Below are 20,134 nucleotides of genomic sequence, written 5' to 3'. Positions count from 1 at the left end.
TATTTATTTTTATGTAAATTTAATTTGCACATTTAAGGCCATAATGTTGCTTTGTGGCACTGCACTTTGCAAGACAGATGTAGCTATTGAATAAATGCAAATACTGTGAACAAATACTTTTCGCCTTCTCAGCAATATTTTTTCCTCTTCTGATACATCATGATATATCATAGATAAACTGTCTTGTGATGAACAGAGTATCTCAGAATCACTGTATCATGATACCATCGTTATCATGTAGGCTACAAAATTGTATTGTCGTGGGGAGTAGCCCTACACTAGAGTTGTATGTTGCGATTTTTCTTTCCTCACTAAATGCCGCAAAGTGTCCTCCTTTTTGGTGTTGTGGAAATGGCCACCCTAGTTAGCCGTCCTCTGGTCGTGGGTGGGTTATGTTGTCACAGTTCGCTAGCTAACTAAGAAATTCAAGCAATCATTTGTAAATGTAATGTTATTTTGTGGCGGCATTGATGGTAGCTACCACGTTTAAGTTAGTTAACGTTACAGCTAATGTTATGTTCGTGACTTAAAATGCGTTTGCTCTGCTTAGTGTTTTTAATTGTTAACAGTGGCACGAAGAGCCAAATGTTTATTTGCCGACCTTACTGTCTTAAAGTGCTCTGTGTTAAAGCTATTGAAGATAGTACCAACCATGACATGTTAGCTTGTCAGGAACGTTTAACAGTTAACGCTCCAAAGTTTTTTGTTGTTGTTGTTGTTGCGTTTTTGACACTTGACATGTGGTAACCAGTGGCGGCTGGTGAATTTTGTATTAGGGGGGGCGCAAAGTTTGTAAATCAAACCCCTGTAGGGGGCTCTGGGGGCATCCTCCCCCAGTAGATTTTTGTGATTTTCACGTACAAACTAAGCATTTTGGTGCATTCTGACAAAATAATAAAGACAAAATAGAACATCTCCTTACAAAGACAAATGGGGCCATGGAACTAAGTTTTAACTTAATTTATTTGCCTTGTAAAATCCAGCAAGTTTAAAAATGCTAATACATCAAACATTTAAATCGCATATAAATATTTGACCTGAGAACAGTGAGAAGTTATTTTTTCATATGGATTTTTAGTATACCATTGAATAATGACTGAAATTTCCCATCCAAGGGGCCAACCAAAGCGGTTTCATCAGCTTCTTCGTTCATGTTCACTGTGGTTTGTAGTCTGAAGTAATGAACGCTAGTTGGTGCTCCAGTATAATCGGTCCGCCGAACTCATCCAGTGAGAAACGTTCCGCGGTGCAAAAATAAGTGCGATTAAAATGCGTAAAAAATGATTAACCCGTTATTTTTGTGTAATTAATTAATCTTAATTAACAAGTTAAAGTCCCGGCCCTAGTTTTAAGTCCTTCATCCCCGTTGTAGTCCATAACATCTCTGTCCCGGGACTTTGAAACAGCACGCAGGGGAAACAAAAAAAGCCGTTTAGCATACACGTTTGAGGTGAAGCTCCTTGTGTATGTCCTCCCACGATCAGTAGCCTGCTGCGAAATGTTTAAGTCCGGACAGTCGGGTCCCAACTCCTTCATCCTTTTCTTCTCCACAGCCGACCTAGTATATACAGTCAATTCAGCCGACCGAAGAAAATTGCGCGAATGCTTCCTGATGGACGTGATTGATTGATGAATTGTCCAATCAAGCAGCCATCTCTTTGCTCAGTTACGTATGACTCAAGCGCGTTAGGGCGAGCCCCAAATCCTCATTGAAAATGCATTGAAGGCTCATTTTCCGAAAAAAAAAGTTTTAACATGAGAGTCAATGGGAGAAGCTGGGGCGATTTTCCACGTTGATGAATTCGCCCAGAGAGGCGGGACCATTTGAAACGCGACTTGAACCTGACGATTCTGATGACAGATAATATGTCTAGAACACTGAAAACTACTTTTGCTGTGATAGAATTTGTAAAAAAAAAAAAATCCTCTTTCTCCCAGCTGGTAGGGCGTCGCCCAAATCGCCCCTATACACCATCCGCCCCTGGTGGTAACATTAGTTAATCCCCAGGTTCAAGCTTGACTGATGGTTATTTCTGCTGTCAATAGCATAGAGAGCCGAAGTCCCGCCCCTCTACTTCCGGGTCATGGGACCTATCTTTCGAAAAAATATGAACGGCAGTCTATGGAGAGATCATAATTATTTTTTGGTCCCGTTCGAATTGTGGCATGAATTTCACATATGATGTGTGTGAATTTAAAAGATAATTTTTCACGTCAAGAGATAAATTATTTGACGTAAATAAGCTGAACAACATTAGGTTTTGTATGAGATCGCTTAACTACATCTCTCGTCTCGAACAATGTACGTAACTAGAGAACTATGGCTGTCTCCTTGTTGAGCTTTACCGTCTTCTTCCAGGACGAAGGCAGAAGCATCAAACGAGGTGAAAATCATTATAAATCGGGTCATGTCGAGAGCTGTAGTTACACGAAGGGAGTTTTGGTCGGTTCTGTACGCGCCAGCATGCGGGACTTGTAGTTCGTTTAATTACGTATTTTCCAAAGCGTTTTACTTAACTATCTTGCGACAAACTGTGACATTCTTGACATGTAAAATCATTTTTTATTCTGAAAAACAACATATGTATAATCCAAGGCACAAGTCGATCGGGACCAGAAAATAATTTATCTTTCGCCATAGACTGCCGTTCATATTTTTTCGAAAGATAGGTCCCATGGCCCGGAAGTAGAAGGGGCGGGACTTTGGCTCTTTATAAGGGCATCTGTGATCTTTTATTCACCCTCCTAATTATCTTGTGTTCAGTATTTATCAGCCATAATATTACAAGGCTCAGCTAGTTCTTGCTGGTAATGTTAATTTGCTACACTGTTAACAGAATTTACATGTGGTAGAAAAGTACCAAAATGCCAGCTTCCCTAAAATCATAAAGTATATCTGTTAATGTTAAAAGTTGGGTAATTTGTGCATCATGTTAGTAGCTAACACACTTGATGGCTAACTTAAAAACTAAATAATGTATTCTCTTTCAACTTAAGGGAAGCAACCACCAATCAGTCGTGTTTCTGCTGTGCAACAATGTGCATTTGGAAGCTCCTGCCAGTGATCATTGCTTGTGGTAAGTTCTATTTACAATGTCATAAGGATATTATGATCAAACATGAAATCTGGAGATTTCTGAAACAATAACATGTCTTTTTTTTTTTTTTTTTTAATGCGGGAAAATGAGGTTGAAGAGCTGGAGCAAACCATGGCGATCTTTATCACTGAGAAAGAGGATCCTCTCCATCCACCCAAAGACACTAAGATTGTCATCGAAGGAACAGAGGTCCTGAACGAGTTGCCCTCAGTTGCAACAGCTTTTGTGTTTAGTTGATAGTAAGGCTTACACCTGAATAAGAAAATGTATGTCCTGGTAAATTTGCCATGGGTACTGCATGATGTCTTAGGAGTTGTGCTACTATTGCAGCTCGATGATTTGTCTTCTGATGACGTCAATAGTCTTGTTTCTGGTGTTCAGCTGCAGCAGACTGTTTATCTTCATACATTTGAAACACATGTTCAGTGTTGTCAATTCATGGAACAATAAATATGAATGTGTTCTTAAGAAAAGTGTTCTGAGTAGTCATTGATCAAAATGTATTAAAAGCAATTTTTTAAAATTTGATTTACTATGCATTTCAAATAATGACAACCGTTACTTTTTTATTTGAGACAACCTAAAATAGTTATGCTCCAACCTAAAATAATTAGATTGCTCCAACCTTTAAATAGTGGTTGCAGTTAAACTTTTCAGGTTAAACTAAATTATCTGCTTTGAGTCAATGTCAGATATTTCATGTGATTGATTACCTCAATTGTTTTACGTTGATCCAAGGTTTTTATTTTTTCAGTGTAATCAGTGAATATACTGCACAGAGGCTAACGTCAGAAGCCTTTAGGATCAATGTTCTACCCTGGAAAAATTATGCATTTGTACATAAGGGGAAAGGAGATATCAAGTTAGCTTCTCGCCAGAAATGATGAATTCTAAAAGGCACAATTTTAATTTAACATTATTTTTTATTTGTATTTATTTCATTTGAATGGCCATTCATGTTCCGCTACAGTGCATGTTCAGAGGTAGTTTGCGGCGGCACTATCCCTGATAGCTCAGTTCAACATAGTCGTTTTTGACATCATGAATGTTCCTTACTGGATTGCATAAACTACATTTCCAGTAGTATTGTGATTGAAATCCCAGTCTCGTCAGCTTGATGTGTAAATGTTATTCAAAATATAATTTTATCCTAAAGAGAGGGAAAAAAAAAATAAATTAACAATATTACCTTAGTGTTCTTTGTGCATAAAGCATTTTGGGAAGTTACATTTGACTATTCATTTCTGTTCTCCTGTTGCTGTCCTTGACTCGAGTTGAAAGTGGACTTTATGAAATGCCGACGGCAGCAGCTAAAACTTTCTAGCCAGCGGTTGACGACTTTTTCCAAGATGCTCAACTTTGTTTTCCAAAGCATAGGAGGAGATCAATGGCAGATTGTGGCATGAAAGTAAATGTTAGAATAAAAAACAAAATAGATATTTTATCAGTGTTCGATGTTCTTTGGCATGGTTAATTTGTGAATTTTAAAAGCTGTATTTTGTTTGTTTTTTGGTCACTTGGGGTCAGCAGCACAAACTAAAAAATATATGACATGTTTTTGTCCATCCAGCAGGTAAGGACCTATAATTTATTCATTTTTCAGATATGTTTTGATCTCCAAACCATCCTGAAGTATATGTTCTTGCTGTTCTTAAAGTGCATAAAGCGCTGCTCAGTTTCCACCAGCTAGTTGCTAACTAATTATTTGGTACTTGGACTTCAAAAACATTTCCTTACAAAGCTGTAAACCCAGCAACAGCATTCACACATCATGATTTGGCTTTTTTTTTTTTCTTCTACTCTGCTCCTACACTCGATATTTATGTTGCATGTGTAAATCTTTCCTATTTTCAGTTGCAGATTGAACAGGTGGAGAGAGAGGGGCGCAAAATCCAAAAATCAAACAAGTCAAATTATCCATAAACACGCTCAAGTCACGATCAAATCAGCCGTTGGAAAAGGAAAAGCACTCAGAAGAAATAGATTTGCTCAAAGGCACTCTTGGCCCCGGTGTAAACAGCGTTGTGGTTGTAGATCAGCGCGTCGCTCTCCCCCTCCTCAGATTCGAATCTGTGAAAGTTCTTCCTGGCTGCAGGGAGAGACAAACAATGGCAGATGTGGGGACGAGTTTGTCGGTTGTTTGCAGCTCCTGGCTGGAATTAAGAAACCAAACATAAGGCTGTGTTCGCACCTTCGCTGACAAAGAATTCGGCCATGAAGAAGGTCGTCCTCACTGCTGACGGGGAATGTGGAATGTAAGGCCTCGTCCACTCGAACGCGTTTTTCTCTGGGTGCCACTGTGTCCCATAGATTGGATAATCATATGCTGCAGAGAGGTAAGGGGAGAATGTGTTATTGTCCTGCTGTAAGCCCTGTGGTGTACAAGTAACATATAACGAGTTAGAACTACCTTCAAATGTTGACACAAACTCTACGTTCCCATCAGTGTTTGTAGAGAGAACTTTGTAAAACTTCCTCAGTTCATCATTGGTTTTGTATGTCTGAAAGAAAGCTTCATTAATGAGATGTCCATTGTCATGTTGTAGGGGAAATGTTTCACAAAAAGCCTACGATGCACCATAACGTTGGAGGCTAAGCTCTTCTCTTCATAATGTGACAGTAATGAAAGACGTACCAACGTAGCCAGACTCCACTGGTGAGAGTTTTCTGTCAGCGGCTCAGAGGCCAGAGCTTTCATGAGTTCAGGAGGGAAGCCTTTAAACATCCTGCTGTATTTGGCATCTGGAAACAGGACATAGCATCATTTGATCAATAATTTTTCAAAAAAATACAAACCTTTTCAGTAAAACCTTTGACATGAAACTAAGTCTAGGCATCCAAACATCTAAAAAATCACTTCACTCAATAACAAATAAACCATAGAACCTTGACGTTCAGATTTAACAGTGACTCGTACCGCTGGTGAAGTTCAGAGGCAACGCCACGCCGCTCGTATTAGTATGCACCAGTAAAGACTTCCCACTCGTCAAATACGCCAGCTGCTCAAATCCAAGACAGGTTCCCCACACAGGAAAATAGTCTCCTCGCTTGTTTGCCTGAAACGTCACACGCTTTTATGCAGCATGATATCCAGCGTCAAACACACTATGCCACAGCTAATGCTTATCTTACCTCAATGGCGAGCTCATAAAAGATTTTCGCGGCCCTTTCGTAGCCAGATGAGATGATGCTGACGCCCCCGCCTGGGTAAAGGATGCTGTCGGCAAAGAGACGACACACAAGAGGGTGAGTCACAACCGGCAGAAAACGAAGGAAACGGGAACTCAGGATGGAAAAAGACAGCATGGGGAATAAATACAGAAGGATTTTTCATGTATGTAAGTATATAAGCCACTAAAACACTGTGTATAACCCATAATGACATGCATGAATTAAAACTAATAGTTGTACTAACTAATAACTACAATTTTGACACAAAAATTCATCAAAAGTCTCCTCAGACTTCACAAAATGAGCATTTGAGTTAGAATACAAATAATGCTGCATTTAGTGCATCTTTATATTGATTTACATACAGAATGCGCATAATGACGTTGTGACATATTACTTAATGTGCTGTGTCCTCTGCTTACAAATCCGACTGTCGTAACAATACCGTGCATTAATTCTGATTACTAGTTTTAAAAAAAATTAAATACAACTTGACCTGTAAGCTATAAACTAGTAGTTGCTGCTGGAGCATGAACAAAATGTAATTTGCTTTTTTCAGACTGAGCTCAGACTAATTTAAAAAAATTACTTGCCAAAACATTAGGTACAAGCAGTGCATTTTAAAACCCTCCTCCATGACTATAATCAATGTTCAGTTTTTATTGAAACAGCATCAGAGAGGTGGTGACTGGAGGATGTCATCACACCCAGTGTTTTTCTTATCTAGCCTCACCTGCTGACTACAATGGGGTTGTCAAAATAACAGGAACACGTGAGAGTGCCACGCATTGCGCCTCAATAGCACAACAAACCACAGCCTCCAAAATGAGAAAACACTGTTAAAACACCACCTTGGTGGCAGCTACAAAACACATATTACACAAACACTGTGTCTTTTTCCTACATTTATGATGTTGTAGCTGTGATAGTAATTTATGTATTAGTATTTCTAATTACTATTAATTATTATATGCCAGCTATATGTTGTAATTTTAACATTATTTGACCTATAACCTATTTAACTAAAACAGAAATATAGATTTTTAGCAGTTGTTGCAACCAAAACTCTAAATTACAAGCTTCACCCAAATGCACCGCTAACTATAACGGTATTATAGAGTTATATATAATTATGTCTTCAACCTAACGTTTGTAAATCCCCAAGTGAATTAGCCTAACAAGTGTACTTTAACACACATACCCATTAATGGAGTTGAACAGTGCCTTATACTGCTCCTCTGTTTGGTTAATCCTGCAGACAAAAACAGGAAAAACAGCTTCCGTGTTGAGTTCAAAGACGCTGGGAGTTACAAATCCTTCGTTATCTTGTGCAGGAATGACAGTTATGATAAGATAATAAAAAACTCACATGACAGGTACAACCCTCGCTCCCGCTGACTCCAGGAACTTCACATAAGAGGCAGCGATGTAGGCTGTTTGGTTTGGTTTTGGTGTATACACTTCCTGAGCCAGGACACCTTATGAGAGAAAAACGTAGCTGCTTTAACGTTTCTACGCACTCGTTTGCAATGAAATGCCGCCTTTTACTACAGTTAAACAGGTCATTAAACACACTACTGTACATCAAGTTATAAAGTTAGCTTAACTTCACAGCCGCAGCACATAACGTGTTAATAAACTTACCAATAATCGGTCTGTCATTTCTCTTGTCGCCTCTCTTAGCCGACGTATAAAAAGGTAGGCAGGAGAGAGAAATGCAAAGCAACAACAGCAGCATATTTCTATAAGTAAAACATAATCTAGCACGTCTAACTACCGCCATTCAGCTTCTAGTCACATCGCTCTGTACAGCACTTCCGGGATACGTCCTTCAAAATAAAAGCATCACCAAACGACTTCCTTTATGGACTTTTTGTCTTTTAAAAATAAAAGTATCGTTAATTAAGAAGCAAAACTCACCATTTCCGTGTGGTATTTTATTTCCTGGCAAATGGTCCGGATAATTTAGTAAAAAATACAGTTGCTGCTTTAACTTACAAGCCTTTACTCCAAAATTAGTTTGAAAAATAAAAAAAGGTGTATTTTAAGTGATGAAAACATGCAGTTATAGATGGAATAATTAATTTCTTGACATAAAAAAAGAGGAAAATGAGGAACAAACTACAAATGATCCCATTGTCATAAATGTTCAAAATTCACGGCATTAAAAGAGTGATATATTAAAGTTGGGATCCACAATAACACCACTCATTATTTCTGTGGATTCATTTCAACTTCATCTCTAGTTCAAGCAGGTCTAATCAGAGCTTTGTTGTCCTAATTGTTCTCTCTGTTTCTGAGCATGCCTCAGAGGACATGACCATCACAGTCGGTCTGGTTGGCGACTATAAGTCGGTCTAAGTTCACGTTAGCAACAGCCAGCTTATCGTGCAACTGGCTGATGACCTCCTCGGTCAGCTCACGAGTGCGAGCCAGGATCCAGGCAAAGTCGACGTGAACAAGTCCATAGTAATCAGAGCAGGCGTAGACCACAGCGTATGACTGGTAATCTGTGGAGAGCACCCAGTACGGAGCATCTGAGACACCTGGATACAGAAATGAATAGTATAGTGGAGGGTAAATTAAAACATACAGCACAGGATTAATTTGCTTAAAAAATACTTGCACAGTTTATTCACCTTTAAAGAAGCTGAGACTGAAAATAGCAGGTTGAGATGGGTCTTTAACTTTGGCAACTCCCTCTATTGAGTTTATCTTCCCATTAGACCTGTACAAGGAGGACAATATAGGCTTTGTCCAAGCAAGGATCACATGAACATTGTAGTCTTTAAGCCAAATAAAAATGTTTGCAACACCCTGAATCCTCACAGAAGTTCTGCATTGCGAACGTTGACCGTCCCGTCAGCGAGAAGCGTGTAGTTGGCTTGGATGCATTTTCCTTTTTCAAATATAGCCGGCAGCCTCTCTATTTCATACCAGATCCCCATATACTGGAATGGGAAGAGAACCAATCTGGTAAGTAAGACACTCTCTATCTACCCGTTTCCTCAAGCTGAATCACCTGAAATATCAAATAAACAATATTTATTCAGTAGTTACCTTTGTAATATTGAAGTCCTCCTGAACAGGTGGCTGTGGGCATCTGCCAATATGGAAAGACTGAGCGTCAGTTGCAGCTGCAGTCAGGAGGAGCACAGACAGGACCTTCATATGAAAGTTAAAATAAAGGTTGAGACAGATCATACATTTACAAACGTCGTCATTAAACGGGAAAAATTCTGACAGTACCTGGATTGCCTTCATTTCCGAGTGGTAAAAGCACACTGTATCACCACTGACTTTAGTAGCTGAGAACAAACTGAGAGGGGTTTGGTGTTTCTACCCATGTCAGACCTTTGGATAGGGAAATTTGTTTGAAGAGCTATATTTAGATTGAGTTTATAAACTTTAAACCTTCAGTGAAAGGCCGAGTTAGAGTGACGTTCAGTATAACAACCTTAAAGGGGAATTACCGTGTTTTTACAACCTGGACCTTAATTCTGGCATAAAATACCGCTGCACATCCACAAATAGGTAACAGATAACTCCAGATTCAACGGGGAATAGCACTAGCGTATCGTAACAAAATATTGGTAAAATGAACGAGTTTCACGGCAGATAATGAGTTATTTAGAGGCTGCGTTGCGTTTCGGTGCCCCAGTCACTCCCACTATATGGATACACGCGGATCTAAATCTCGTCCGAACGACTCCAAATGACACAAAAGTTAAATGGGTGAGTAAACGATCGTATTTTACGCCAGAAATAAGGTCCAAGTTGTAAAAAAAAAAAACGGTAATTCCCCTTTGAAGGTATAGTATAGCAAAGCTTTAATACTACGCCAGCAGTAAGGAGGCAACATGCCACAGATTACTTTTCATTTAATTACGTACTCAACAACATATCACTTCTGACTTGAAGGTAACGGACAATACGTAGTCCTAAACAGAGTTTGTATATTTGTCCTTGTACTGAAAAACCGCAACAGAATAAATCTGAATTGTTCAAGACCTAAAGAGATACGCAAAAATATTCCACTAGAATCTAATTTTAGCTCATTGTAGATTCACTAGTATGTTTATGCAGTTGTATAGTCATACCAGCACACGTTTGCCAGCAAATCCTACTAAACTGCAGCAAAAAATAAAGCTGAGATGGGTTTTAAACGCTGTTAACACTCATAACACGGCCAGTATCCAGGACAAATAGGCTTGCTGCTGCTCAGCAAATATTGGACACAATCCTTATAACCTTACTCTCACAATCTTACACGATACTGCAGCCTAAGCATTCAACTGCAATCTAACAACTCGAGGTGTGTTTTTGGCTCTTTGCTGATAAGGTGTTGCATTAAGTGACCATTATTCCCCCAAAAACGGACCAAACAAACTTATTTCTCATCTGCAATGACAATGAGGCAAGTTATGAAAAGAGAAATCTTTATTCAACAAGGCACCAATATTTATACAAAACATGTGCTCTCACTTTTGCCCTTGGACTCTTTCTAGTAGTCCAATATAAAACTGTATTGCTTGTTTCAATGGCGTCTTCACACTGGGTGGAATATAATTAAGACTCACATCTACATTCTTTAGAAATATTTGGAGAGACGATGTACAAAAAAAAATAGAAAAACAGGCAAAAAGTGAGAAGAAACAGGCATTTGACAAACAAACGATAAATTACATTCTTAAATTTAATCATCTGATTTCATGTTATGTGCTGTGACGGTATAAATAATTCAATGAATTTAAATTAAATAGCCTACTAAGAGAAAGAGCTGCTAAGAAGTGAGATCACCAAGACGTATGAAAAGCTACAACACAAACAAACAACACTTCCACAGATGAAGATGTTGAACTAGAAGAAAATATGAAGTACAGTGCATCAAAAAATGACTTTGGTGGAAATACTGGTCGTCTGCTCATCCCTTTGTCGGACGATGGACAATGTAAGCTGTTCTGGCCCTTGAAATTTTCCTGAAATTCATAAAAAAATGCTTAAAAAATGACAACCTGTAAACAAAATAAATGTTTAATGCTTCTATCGGAAAAGTCTTTGGGCTGCTATGCTTCAGGACGGGTGCAGCCATCTTCAGTCTCATCTTTCTGTCTTTTGAAAAACAAAAACAAAAGACAAAGAGACGTGTTATCCTCAGCACACCTGAACGGCTGCGGGGAAAAGCCATCCGTGTTACTTTATACTTGGTTCTTATAAAGTCACACCGATGTGTCTCGCTGCAATTGAACCCACTTTTCTGGAAGAGAAGTTAAAGGTGCTGCGTGTATCATTTTAACATGAATAAATCATCGCCGTGCCGCTTTTGAGATGTTAGCATTACTGTCACGAAGGAGCACAACTGCTGGCAGCCGCCCTCAGCCTCTGTGTTGCATTGTACATTACAGTATGTGCCACAAGGGAACTAATTTTATCTGCTGCTCTGTAAGCAATCCACAAAATGATTCCAGTTCCAGAGCGCAGCTTTAAATTCACATTAGCTTACTTTCCCAGAAGATACTTCAGGCTGCTGTTAAGAGGTTGTTACTGCTTCTAAACCTCCTCGCTCCTCTTAAACAGAGTGACACTGGATGAGAGAAGCGAGCGACAGTAGTAACCCTCTCTTATCAAAATAAAGCAACAAGGCGTTAACGTGATCCTCGGTTTTAAAGGACAGCAAAATGCTACACGTAGCACCAAAGACGTGCCGAAAAAGACCGGCCTTCTCTACGACTGACACTCAAATGTTTTCCCAGAGAGCTTAACATTTTCGGTGGCTGGGACGGGCCCCTCGGTGGAGTGGCATGGGAGGGCTTTAATGGGATTTGTGGGTCTCGATGCAAAGGACAATGTACTCGTTGGAACAGCTTCTCGTCTGCTGGCCCAGGAGCAGGCCCGAGGTCAGGCTCGATGACTGGCCCACGACGGACACGTGGTCTGCTCGCCACGTCTCGCAGTGTTTGTCCACCACCCGGAGACCCCTGCTGCTGGAGCCGTGCCAGATGCTCTTCTGAGGCCTGAGAGACGGAGGAGAGGATGAGGCTAATGTCGACTGATGAACAGACAAAACAAAGATTCCAAGAAGCAAATCAAGTTCACAGACCAGAAGGGGTCAGCTAAAACATCCCGGCCATCAAAGGAGTAGATGGGTATCCTAGCGTTGACCGGTCCCCCATTGCCACTAAAAATTGACCGCCAGTTCCTGAACATCACATCTCCCTGAGAGGACACATAAAGGGTTAAACACATTCGGAGAAACTCTGCTTCAGGGTTTTTTTAGTGGTTGTTTGACAGTGAGAAACAGCAGACTGACCCTGAGGTTAGTGACTGGCAGACTCTCCCGGAAACCAGGGTACACGACATGGACCAGGTCCTGCATGTGGGTTGAAATGAAGGCGCGGTAGTTGGGAAGCAAACCCATGGCCTTGGCCTGCTCGTAACACATCCGGTCAGCCGTGTCCAGCCCCATCATGTCCCCTGAGTGGGGCTGATTCAGAGCCACCAGGTTGAGCTGGAAGAGGAGACGAGGACGCAATACGTCAGTCAGTCTGCACAAAAACCAACATGCTGCACACAAACTAAAACCAGCTTCAGTATTAATACTCACCCTCTCTTTAACTGAAGGTATTCTTTCTATCGTGTCTCCTCTTATATGATATGCAACTCGAGGCTAAAGGAATAGTTGAAAACAGATGTGAAACTGACTAATAATTCAAGACGACATCTTCCAATAATATTTTTACTGAACAAAAAGCCATAAAAAATACACATTAACTACCTCATCTTGTGGAATAATGTTACTGGAGAGGTAGATCAGACTGCCAAGCTGTGAGGACAAAACAGAAATATCAAGACTGGAAAATGGATTCCATATTATTCATATTAACCTGAAGTATTACACAAAGAAATGTCAAAAGCTGCCAATAAGCATATTATTTGTTATATTATATGACACAAATAATTGATTCGGCTTAAATTGAGCTAAGCAACAGTAATGTCATTAACCAACTTTGCAAAATAAGACCACACAATAACTGTTTTATAAAAAAGGTTCTTGATCTTCAGTGGGTAGACGAGTATTTAGATCACATATAAAGTGAGTTACCAAACAACAAACACTATTGCAAGTTAGTACCTGTATTTCTTTCCATCCCTGGGAAACCTTGAGGAAGAGACTTCCTGTCGTCGTCACAAAAGCTAGCGTCCCCTCTGCATCTCTGGCGGTGCTCTGCATCATAATCTCACGAGTCGGAAAAGTTTTCAGCTGAAGAACAGACACAGAAAAGAACAAGTGTACAGATCACTGACATATCTTTCAGCAAAAATGAATTAAGAGAGTTGGGAGGTTGATCATTCGACATTTTATGGCGTTAATATGCAGATCCGCAATATGGAGGGCAGGAAAAGATTAACTTACAGATGCTGCGTTATTTGAAGGACTGGGGGGTCCAGGTGGTCCTGGAGGGCCAGGGGGTCCAGCGATGGTCAGAGCTGTCATAACAAAACGTCAGCACCTTTCATCCAGCTCATTATAACAGGCTGTTTTCTTTTGGCTGCATGTAAGTTCAGCTGGATGTTACTGCAATTCTGCAATAATTTTATGAATACAATATGTCTAATGAGTTGTACCTGATCCGTATCTTGAAGATGACCCGGGGGGCCCTGGAGGCCCTGGTGGGCCAACTGCGCCCGGTCTACCATAGCCTGGGATCCCAGGAGAGCCTGGCACCCCAGAGGGCCCTGGAGGCCCGAGCACTGTTTCTCCTTTGGGTCCCTGGAACATGTCATGAAGAAGTTATGGATCACTCATTTGCTTTCAAAATTAAAAACCAAAAATATCACCGTCACTTTAACTCACCACTGGTCCTGGTCTTCCAGGGATACCTGGTTGCCCATGAAATCCTGCCTCACCCCTGTCTCCCTTCTCCCCTTTCATACCCTGGTCACCCCTGGACCCCTGTGAGTGCACACACACAAAACTCGAGATGAGACTCAAGCCCACAAAGTCATGCCCCAAAAAACAAGAACAACAAAAAAGCTTTTTCTGTGAAACTTACCCAGCCTCCTCTGGGAAGAAATGAGCCTAGAAAAGAGGAAACACAAGGGTGACTATCTTTAAAAAAAACATATATACTATTGTCTTTTTTTGTTCTTTTGCTTTTAACACATTTTTCTTTTTATTACAGAAATTTGTTTTATATTTATAAAAAGGCACAAACTTGTTGGCTCACTTGAAGCAGCTGGGATCCCAGGAAGACCCCTCTCTCCCTTTTCTCCCTTTTCTCCCGCCTGACAGTTTCCTTGGAGACAAAAAGCCAAGTTCTCTTTACATTTGGGACCAGTATTAATGTAAACACTATATAAATGGTGTGCTATATAAACATACAATCTGTTCCAACCTACCAGCTACAATGGTTCCATTTGGATGAAGCTGAAATAATGAAACAAGACCATTAACAGCAGTCAGTGATCAAAGTCACACTGTCCTATACAGCGTTAAATAATTCAAACTGTAATTTCAATGTTATAATCAACATGCAAATGCAGATGCATGCAGATTTTCAGTGGGTCTGATTTCAGTACTACCTCATTTTGTTTTTGGCACTTAGCCGTCACCTTTCCAGACTGGACATGCAGCATGCAGGCATATTTTGGAACCGCCCTTAAGATGTTCTGAGCAATAAAAGGTTAGATATCACCAGTGTTACTCAGAATAACATGCATGTTAATATGTACACAGGAGGAAAGTGTGAGGCCTGTGTAAAAGAAAAAGTGATTTCGGAATGGGAAGAACACAAACATGGTGGATTATTACACTGTGGGCAATAAAGTCATGAGCAGGCAACTGAGGTGTGATGATGACAGACACTTGAGAGGCGGCTCAACCTGGACTCTTAAGGCCTACAAAAAACGGTCATTCAGGACAATGATTTTAATACAGCCTATGTCAGAGAAAATTAAAGCTGGAGTTTAGCATTTAACAATCAAATCTGTATTTTACCTTGTAAAAGTAAATACAGTATCAAAGTCTAAAGCCTTAATTTCACAAATTAATTGGATTTCAAAAAATCTTCTGCAACATAGGCTGTATTGAGAGTTTTCAAGAAACGTTATTAGCATCGTGGTGGTACGGTCCGAAACCTACGGCCATTTTACAGTGGGGTCTGGGAGGGATGGGGAACACGGTCTACATACACCAGGAGAAGAGAGAGAACAGTAAGCATTAAAAAAAAAAACATAATATACAGGTAATAACTGAGAACAGCTGAGTCAGGACTGTTAAAGAATAAAAGTGAGTTTACCCCTTTGGGGCAGTTGAACATTCCTGGGCGGCCCGGTGGTCCTGGAGGGCCAGGGGGTCCCTGAGAAGAAGAAGAAGTCCAGATGAAGTCAAATTCTATATGTCCTGTATTCCTGTTTTGACATTCTTAATAGTATTTTACAGTTTCTAACTACCTGATCCAGTTTAAAAATGCTGATGACTCATCCTGCACTTGGGGGCGTATGCAAATTTTGTAACCAATGAAAAGCTTTCTCAAATACTCATGTCCCTCCCTCCCCACATCTCCGCTTCACCAGTATCACTCCGCATTTTGTCTTGAATATGATGGTTCCTACTAAGGCATTTAGAGCTGACCAATCAGAGCGGCAGACTGGACCTTTCAGAGACAGGTAGTGTGAGGGTTGGGACGGGGCTTGACTACCCTAGCTTCCTGTTTTTACACAGAACACGTAAATATGTGGACTCAAATAGCACTCAGCTAACGAAATCATTGAATTAACACAAGTGAATCTATGATATTTTTTCATTTACGGATTACTACAGTATATTCATGTGACACTCACTGGCAGGGCTTGAGGGTCCCCTTTCTCTCCTTTTCGTCCCATCACTCCTGCACGACCCTACAAGGACAGAAACATTAACACTCAACAACTACCAAACAGAACCAAACACAGCTTGCTCATTTAACAACCAGTTCATATGTTGAACGTTTCAATCAAACTGCAGATGTTCAGTGAAGTCATGGTACTTACAGGCCGTCCAGGGAAACCAAATTCTCCCTTAGGTCCTGTTGGTCCCATTGGCCCCTGTTGGGAATAAAAAGGAGTTACTGACTGGATTTCTAAAATATTAAATTAAATTAAACTGTGCTGAAATGTTCTCATATCTGATTTTGTTGCTTGCCGTCAACACTCACTTGAGTTCCAGGGGGCCCGGCTACACCGTTATCTCCCTGTGAACAAAGATATGTTTATGCGTGCTGCACCATGATGTGATGTTACCACTGGACTTGCGCACATTAATAATCCATGACAACGTAACTTCTTATCTGGATCTGGAATTTAAGAAAACGATGGCATTTAATAACTAACCTTGACTCCCTTGGGTCCGGCAATGCCTGACATCATGGATCCATCTGCCGCAATGAAAGACCCTGGCTCACCCTTTTCACCCTGCATGCACACGCACGTAAACAAACTATATGTGAACAGAGAAAGGCTACGTGCAGATACACAAATATCATTGTGTGAATACAGGAATGTGTGAGTAACGTATCATGGCTTCTTGACGGACAATTTAATCTGCTTAAACATTATGCAAAGTCTGTATTTGCATGGAGCACATACTTACTTTGACTCCTGCTGGTCCTTGAAGACCAGGCAATCCAAGGTCACCCTTTGGACCCTGTGGTCCCTGCAAACATGCAGAAAGTTAAACAAAAGACTAATACCATTTCTAGATGCTCCCTCATACCAGGAATTCTAGTCAAGTTAGTACAAGCATAAACCAACAACTGCAACTGAAGCGAGATGTTTTTGTTTTCATGAAATCAAGATCATTTGGCCTACATTGGACGTTGTTTGTTTTTTTTTGTCTGATACTCACAGCAGGTCCCTGACCTTCAAAAATCCCTGAGAAGTTGAAGGCACCATCTGTATCATTAAGAAGAAGCTGAAGAGACAGAAAGAGAGCTTTGTCAATGAATGGTGAAGGGTTTTGTAGGTTGGGATCCAATAATGTTCTTCAATACTTCAATGAGATGGGACAGTACAGCACAGACACTGGAGTCTACATTTTACCCAGACTAAAGGTATGGATGGTATGGATACACCAAACCCAAGCAAAGACCACTGGCAACAAAGGCCTAGTGTGCCAAATGTTATCTCAACACCTGCAGGTGGCAATAGTCTGTTTTCGTCATTCAGAAGGAGAAACTGAAAGAGTTGGCCTCCCCTGAATAATGCTCGTCAGTTGGTCTACAGTAGGTCCGACACCGGCAAAGGGATGACCATCGGCTTGGTAAGACACAGCCTTGAGCCTAGAATGAGCTGTGATCCGATGACACTTACGTCCTGAAGGTTGACAATGGGTCCAGGAGGTCCAGGTGGTCCTGGAGGGCCAGGTCGGCTCAGCCCATCCCGTCCAGCCTCTCCCTGAAAAACACAACTGATGTTTTAGTCTTACAGAAAATATTAACAGAAGCACATATACATCCACTCAGTAAGAGTTTCACCTTTTGTCCTGGGTCACCTTTGTCTCCCTTTGGTCCCTGTGGATGTAAATAAATACAACTAATTAGTGTTTTTCCATTGCAACATATTTAATCCTGCATTTTTTTGTTACAGTTACAGAAATAGACTGAAATCAATAGCGTTTATTCAACTACGGGGAAAAAACACAATGAAAGTCAGAATAATGTACAATACATACCTCTGGCCCTGTAAGTCCCTCCAAACCTGCAAGCCCTGGTGGTCCTTTAACACCTGGCTCCCCCTGCAAGGAAATACTGTCATGTTTCTTACTGGTAAAATGCTGCTATTGATTGTAATTCTTCAATCCTCACAACAAGGCAGGTTGTAAACCTATAAGAGGACATCATCTCCATTCTCCATCATCTAGCCAAAAGCTGATATCCCTTCTCACCATGAGGCCTTTCAGTTAACAGGCATTTACTGACCTGGAGTATCTAGACTCCTGCTGAGATATCCCTGACATCTTAAGAAGCACAACAGAGAGACAGCTGAGATAACAGCAGACTTACCTTTTGGCCTGGCTTTCCTGGAGAACCGTCTTCACCCTAGGAGAGACATGAACGGGAAACAAAAAGCGTCAGTTAATGATTCCATTAACACACAACCTCACCATAGACCTGAAAACAATAAAAAGATGCACACAAACAAATATATTACCTTGGGTCCTTGAGGTCCAGGGTTTCCTGGGAGACCCTGTGAAAACCAAGTCAGTATAGTATCTCAGGTGACATAATAAACTTATATGATGATATTATGACACAGTCATGGTTTCACTGTTATACCTGTGGACCTTTGGACTGTGCAGCTCCCAGACTACCCTGCATCCCAGATCCTTCCAGGTCCTAAAAAAGTGCAACAAGCACAGTGTGTATCCAACATGTCTAAGCTTTTCCATAAAATGATCATGCCAGCAATTAATAACTCATTACCACACACTAGTTTTAACAAACTTGCTTGCTAGAAACTGGGCAGGTAATCTAAATGCATTGATTCTTTCTTTATTTTCCTTTCCTCATTTCAAATGATAACAACCATAGCGACAAACTAGCCCAACCAAGCATTAGAGGGACCCAACACACCTCGAAGTCCAGGGTGACGCTTCGTCCTGGAGGGCCTGGGGGGCCAGGAGGACCAGGTGGACCCCTTGGGCCAGGCTGCCCTTCTGGACCCTCTGATCCCGGAGTGCCTGGGAACCCTGGTGGGCCCTGATCTCCCTGAAAGAGCCAGATGATGTTGATTAAATCATGTTCAAAACTGTATATATTCAGCCAGTTGATAAGTTAAACACAATATCCAATCCAATATGACAAGCAGATCTTACCTTTGTCCCTGGGTGCCCACTCAAACCAGGCTCTCCCTATTCACAATCAAATAAGACATAATAAAATCATATTAGCTCCAGCATGGACAAGAAACACACCGTTGTTTCTGGTATGAATTAAAAAAAGCAGAGAAGCTATTGCAGTACAGACTTGTTTACACGCAAGCCCGCTGGCTTTATTAGTCCACGGGGTCACCTCATTAGGAGCTCGGCTCTTTCTGTGCGGTGGTTGTTTAGCTTGTGTGTAATTGTTTTTTTTTTTTGTGCTAACAGAGTACTAAGAGGCCTGCTCAGGGGAAATCAGAGCGGCCTCATAGAGAAGGCAGCGTGGTAGCAATCAAACACGTGAGATCAAAGTTGGTGTGCTGTGCGTTCACACTTGAGGATTTTTAATCTGCACCGAGTAAGTTGGCGCATAAAATCACCATGTTTATAACGGCAACTGTGTAAAACTAATTAACAACTGATTAAAAGACTTAAATTCAGCTTAATATCTCATATTTCTTCCTTAGAACTAATACATTATGATTACTATCAGCCTCACCTTATCTCCTTTCTCTCCAGCAGGCCCTGGATCGCCATCCTTTCCATCAATGCCCTGCAAGAGTGACAACACTATATTTGTATGGAGTTACAGTAAATACTGTAAACCTGTGGTAGTAGTTCATTCACAGCGTTAGTAAGCGCTTCTAACGTTACAAAAAAAAAGACACATTTCCCCCAACAGATGCTACAGCTGCTTCCATATTCAAGCTCTTACAGTTGTTCATTTCTGTAGTTCTTGCCGTTGCTGTTAGCGTGACTCGACGTTTCGGTGGATAAGTACTTTTACATTTAAACTAAACTTTGATGAAGAGTGTGTAAAACGTCAATATTTATAAATGAACACAATCACACACATGCTTGTGTACTTCATACTCAAAGTAATGCAGTGTTAAAACACATTTCCAGAAACTCTCTCTGCAGCAAGTAACGGCAGGAAAACAGTAAAGGAACATGAACTTTTCAGAGT

General features: G+C 40.7%; 3 protein-coding genes across 4 annotated transcripts in view; all 3 read right to left on the bottom strand.

Moving 5' to 3' along the window:
• Nucleotides 1-1,990: 1,990 nt before the first annotated feature.
• On the bottom strand, nucleotides 1,991-8,131 carry LOC311503804 (gamma-glutamyl hydrolase-like). Its single transcript, XM_084566678.1, has 9 exons — nucleotides 7,914-8,131; nucleotides 7,639-7,747; nucleotides 7,471-7,521; nucleotides 6,231-6,315; nucleotides 6,016-6,154; nucleotides 5,734-5,840; nucleotides 5,509-5,599; nucleotides 5,290-5,424; nucleotides 1,991-5,187 (listed from the first exon to the last, which is right to left on the bottom strand). The coding sequence occupies exons 1-9, from the start codon at nucleotides 8,050-8,052 to the stop codon at nucleotides 5,069-5,071; spliced, it is 975 nt and encodes a 324-aa protein (XP_084422804.1). The 5' UTR covers nucleotides 8,053-8,131; the 3' UTR covers nucleotides 1,991-5,068.
• Nucleotides 8,132-8,339: 208 nt separating this feature from the next.
• Nucleotides 8,340-10,347, bottom strand: LOC311503212 (apolipoprotein D-like). Its single transcript, XM_084565794.1, has 4 exons — nucleotides 9,330-10,347; nucleotides 9,099-9,220; nucleotides 8,909-8,997; nucleotides 8,340-8,815 (listed from the first exon to the last, which is right to left on the bottom strand). The coding sequence occupies exons 1-4, from the start codon at nucleotides 9,531-9,533 to the stop codon at nucleotides 8,577-8,579; spliced, it is 654 nt and encodes a 217-aa protein (XP_084421920.1). The 5' UTR covers nucleotides 9,534-10,347; the 3' UTR covers nucleotides 8,340-8,576.
• A 344-nt stretch (nucleotides 10,348-10,691) lies between these two features.
• LOC311503564 (uncharacterized protein) overlaps nucleotides 10,692-20,134 on the bottom strand; it is a 51,360-nt gene continuing 41,917 nt past the window's right edge. The window contains exons 16-44 of one of the 2 annotated variants that reach the window (XM_084566361.1): nucleotides 19,667-19,720; nucleotides 19,123-19,158; nucleotides 18,881-19,015; nucleotides 18,584-18,643; nucleotides 18,459-18,494; nucleotides 18,311-18,346; nucleotides 17,980-18,042; nucleotides 17,783-17,818; nucleotides 17,619-17,702; nucleotides 17,155-17,220; nucleotides 16,900-16,962; nucleotides 16,641-16,721; nucleotides 16,466-16,501; nucleotides 16,302-16,355; nucleotides 16,113-16,169; nucleotides 15,569-15,628; nucleotides 15,412-15,453; nucleotides 14,670-14,697; nucleotides 14,486-14,566; nucleotides 14,324-14,349; nucleotides 14,125-14,223; nucleotides 13,896-14,040; nucleotides 13,684-13,757; nucleotides 13,402-13,530; nucleotides 13,045-13,092; nucleotides 12,874-12,936; nucleotides 12,580-12,777; nucleotides 12,370-12,485; nucleotides 10,692-12,283 (exon numbers count right to left, since the gene is read on the bottom strand). In XM_084566361.1, coding sequence (XP_084422487.1) covers nucleotides 12,082-12,283; nucleotides 12,370-12,485; nucleotides 12,580-12,777; nucleotides 12,874-12,936; nucleotides 13,045-13,092; nucleotides 13,402-13,530; nucleotides 13,684-13,757; nucleotides 13,896-14,040; nucleotides 14,125-14,223; nucleotides 14,324-14,349; nucleotides 14,486-14,566; nucleotides 14,670-14,697; nucleotides 15,412-15,453; nucleotides 15,569-15,628; nucleotides 16,113-16,169; nucleotides 16,302-16,355; nucleotides 16,466-16,501; nucleotides 16,641-16,721; nucleotides 16,900-16,962; nucleotides 17,155-17,220; nucleotides 17,619-17,702; nucleotides 17,783-17,818; nucleotides 17,980-18,042; nucleotides 18,311-18,346; nucleotides 18,459-18,494; nucleotides 18,584-18,643; nucleotides 18,881-19,015; nucleotides 19,123-19,158; nucleotides 19,667-19,720 — 2,208 coding nt within the window. In that variant the 3' untranslated portion in view covers nucleotides 10,692-12,081. The remainder of the gene's footprint in view (nucleotides 12,284-12,369; nucleotides 12,486-12,579; nucleotides 12,778-12,873; nucleotides 12,937-13,044; nucleotides 13,093-13,401; nucleotides 13,531-13,683; nucleotides 13,758-13,895; nucleotides 14,041-14,124; nucleotides 14,224-14,323; nucleotides 14,350-14,485; nucleotides 14,567-14,669; nucleotides 14,698-15,411; nucleotides 15,454-15,568; nucleotides 15,629-16,112; nucleotides 16,170-16,301; nucleotides 16,356-16,465; nucleotides 16,502-16,640; nucleotides 16,722-16,899; nucleotides 16,963-17,154; nucleotides 17,221-17,618; nucleotides 17,703-17,782; nucleotides 17,819-17,979; nucleotides 18,043-18,310; nucleotides 18,347-18,458; nucleotides 18,495-18,583; nucleotides 18,644-18,880; nucleotides 19,016-19,122; nucleotides 19,159-19,666; nucleotides 19,721-20,134) is intronic. The other variant, XM_084566362.1, reaches the window with a different exon arrangement.

This window comes from Chelon labrosus, assembly GCF_963514085.1.
Source record: "Chelon labrosus genome assembly, chromosome: 18".
Taxonomy (NCBI): Eukaryota; Metazoa; Chordata; class Actinopteri; order Mugiliformes; family Mugilidae; genus Chelon; species Chelon labrosus.
The sequence above is the reverse complement of the archived record's forward strand: the minus strand, read 5'-3'. Positions and strand labels throughout refer to the sequence as shown.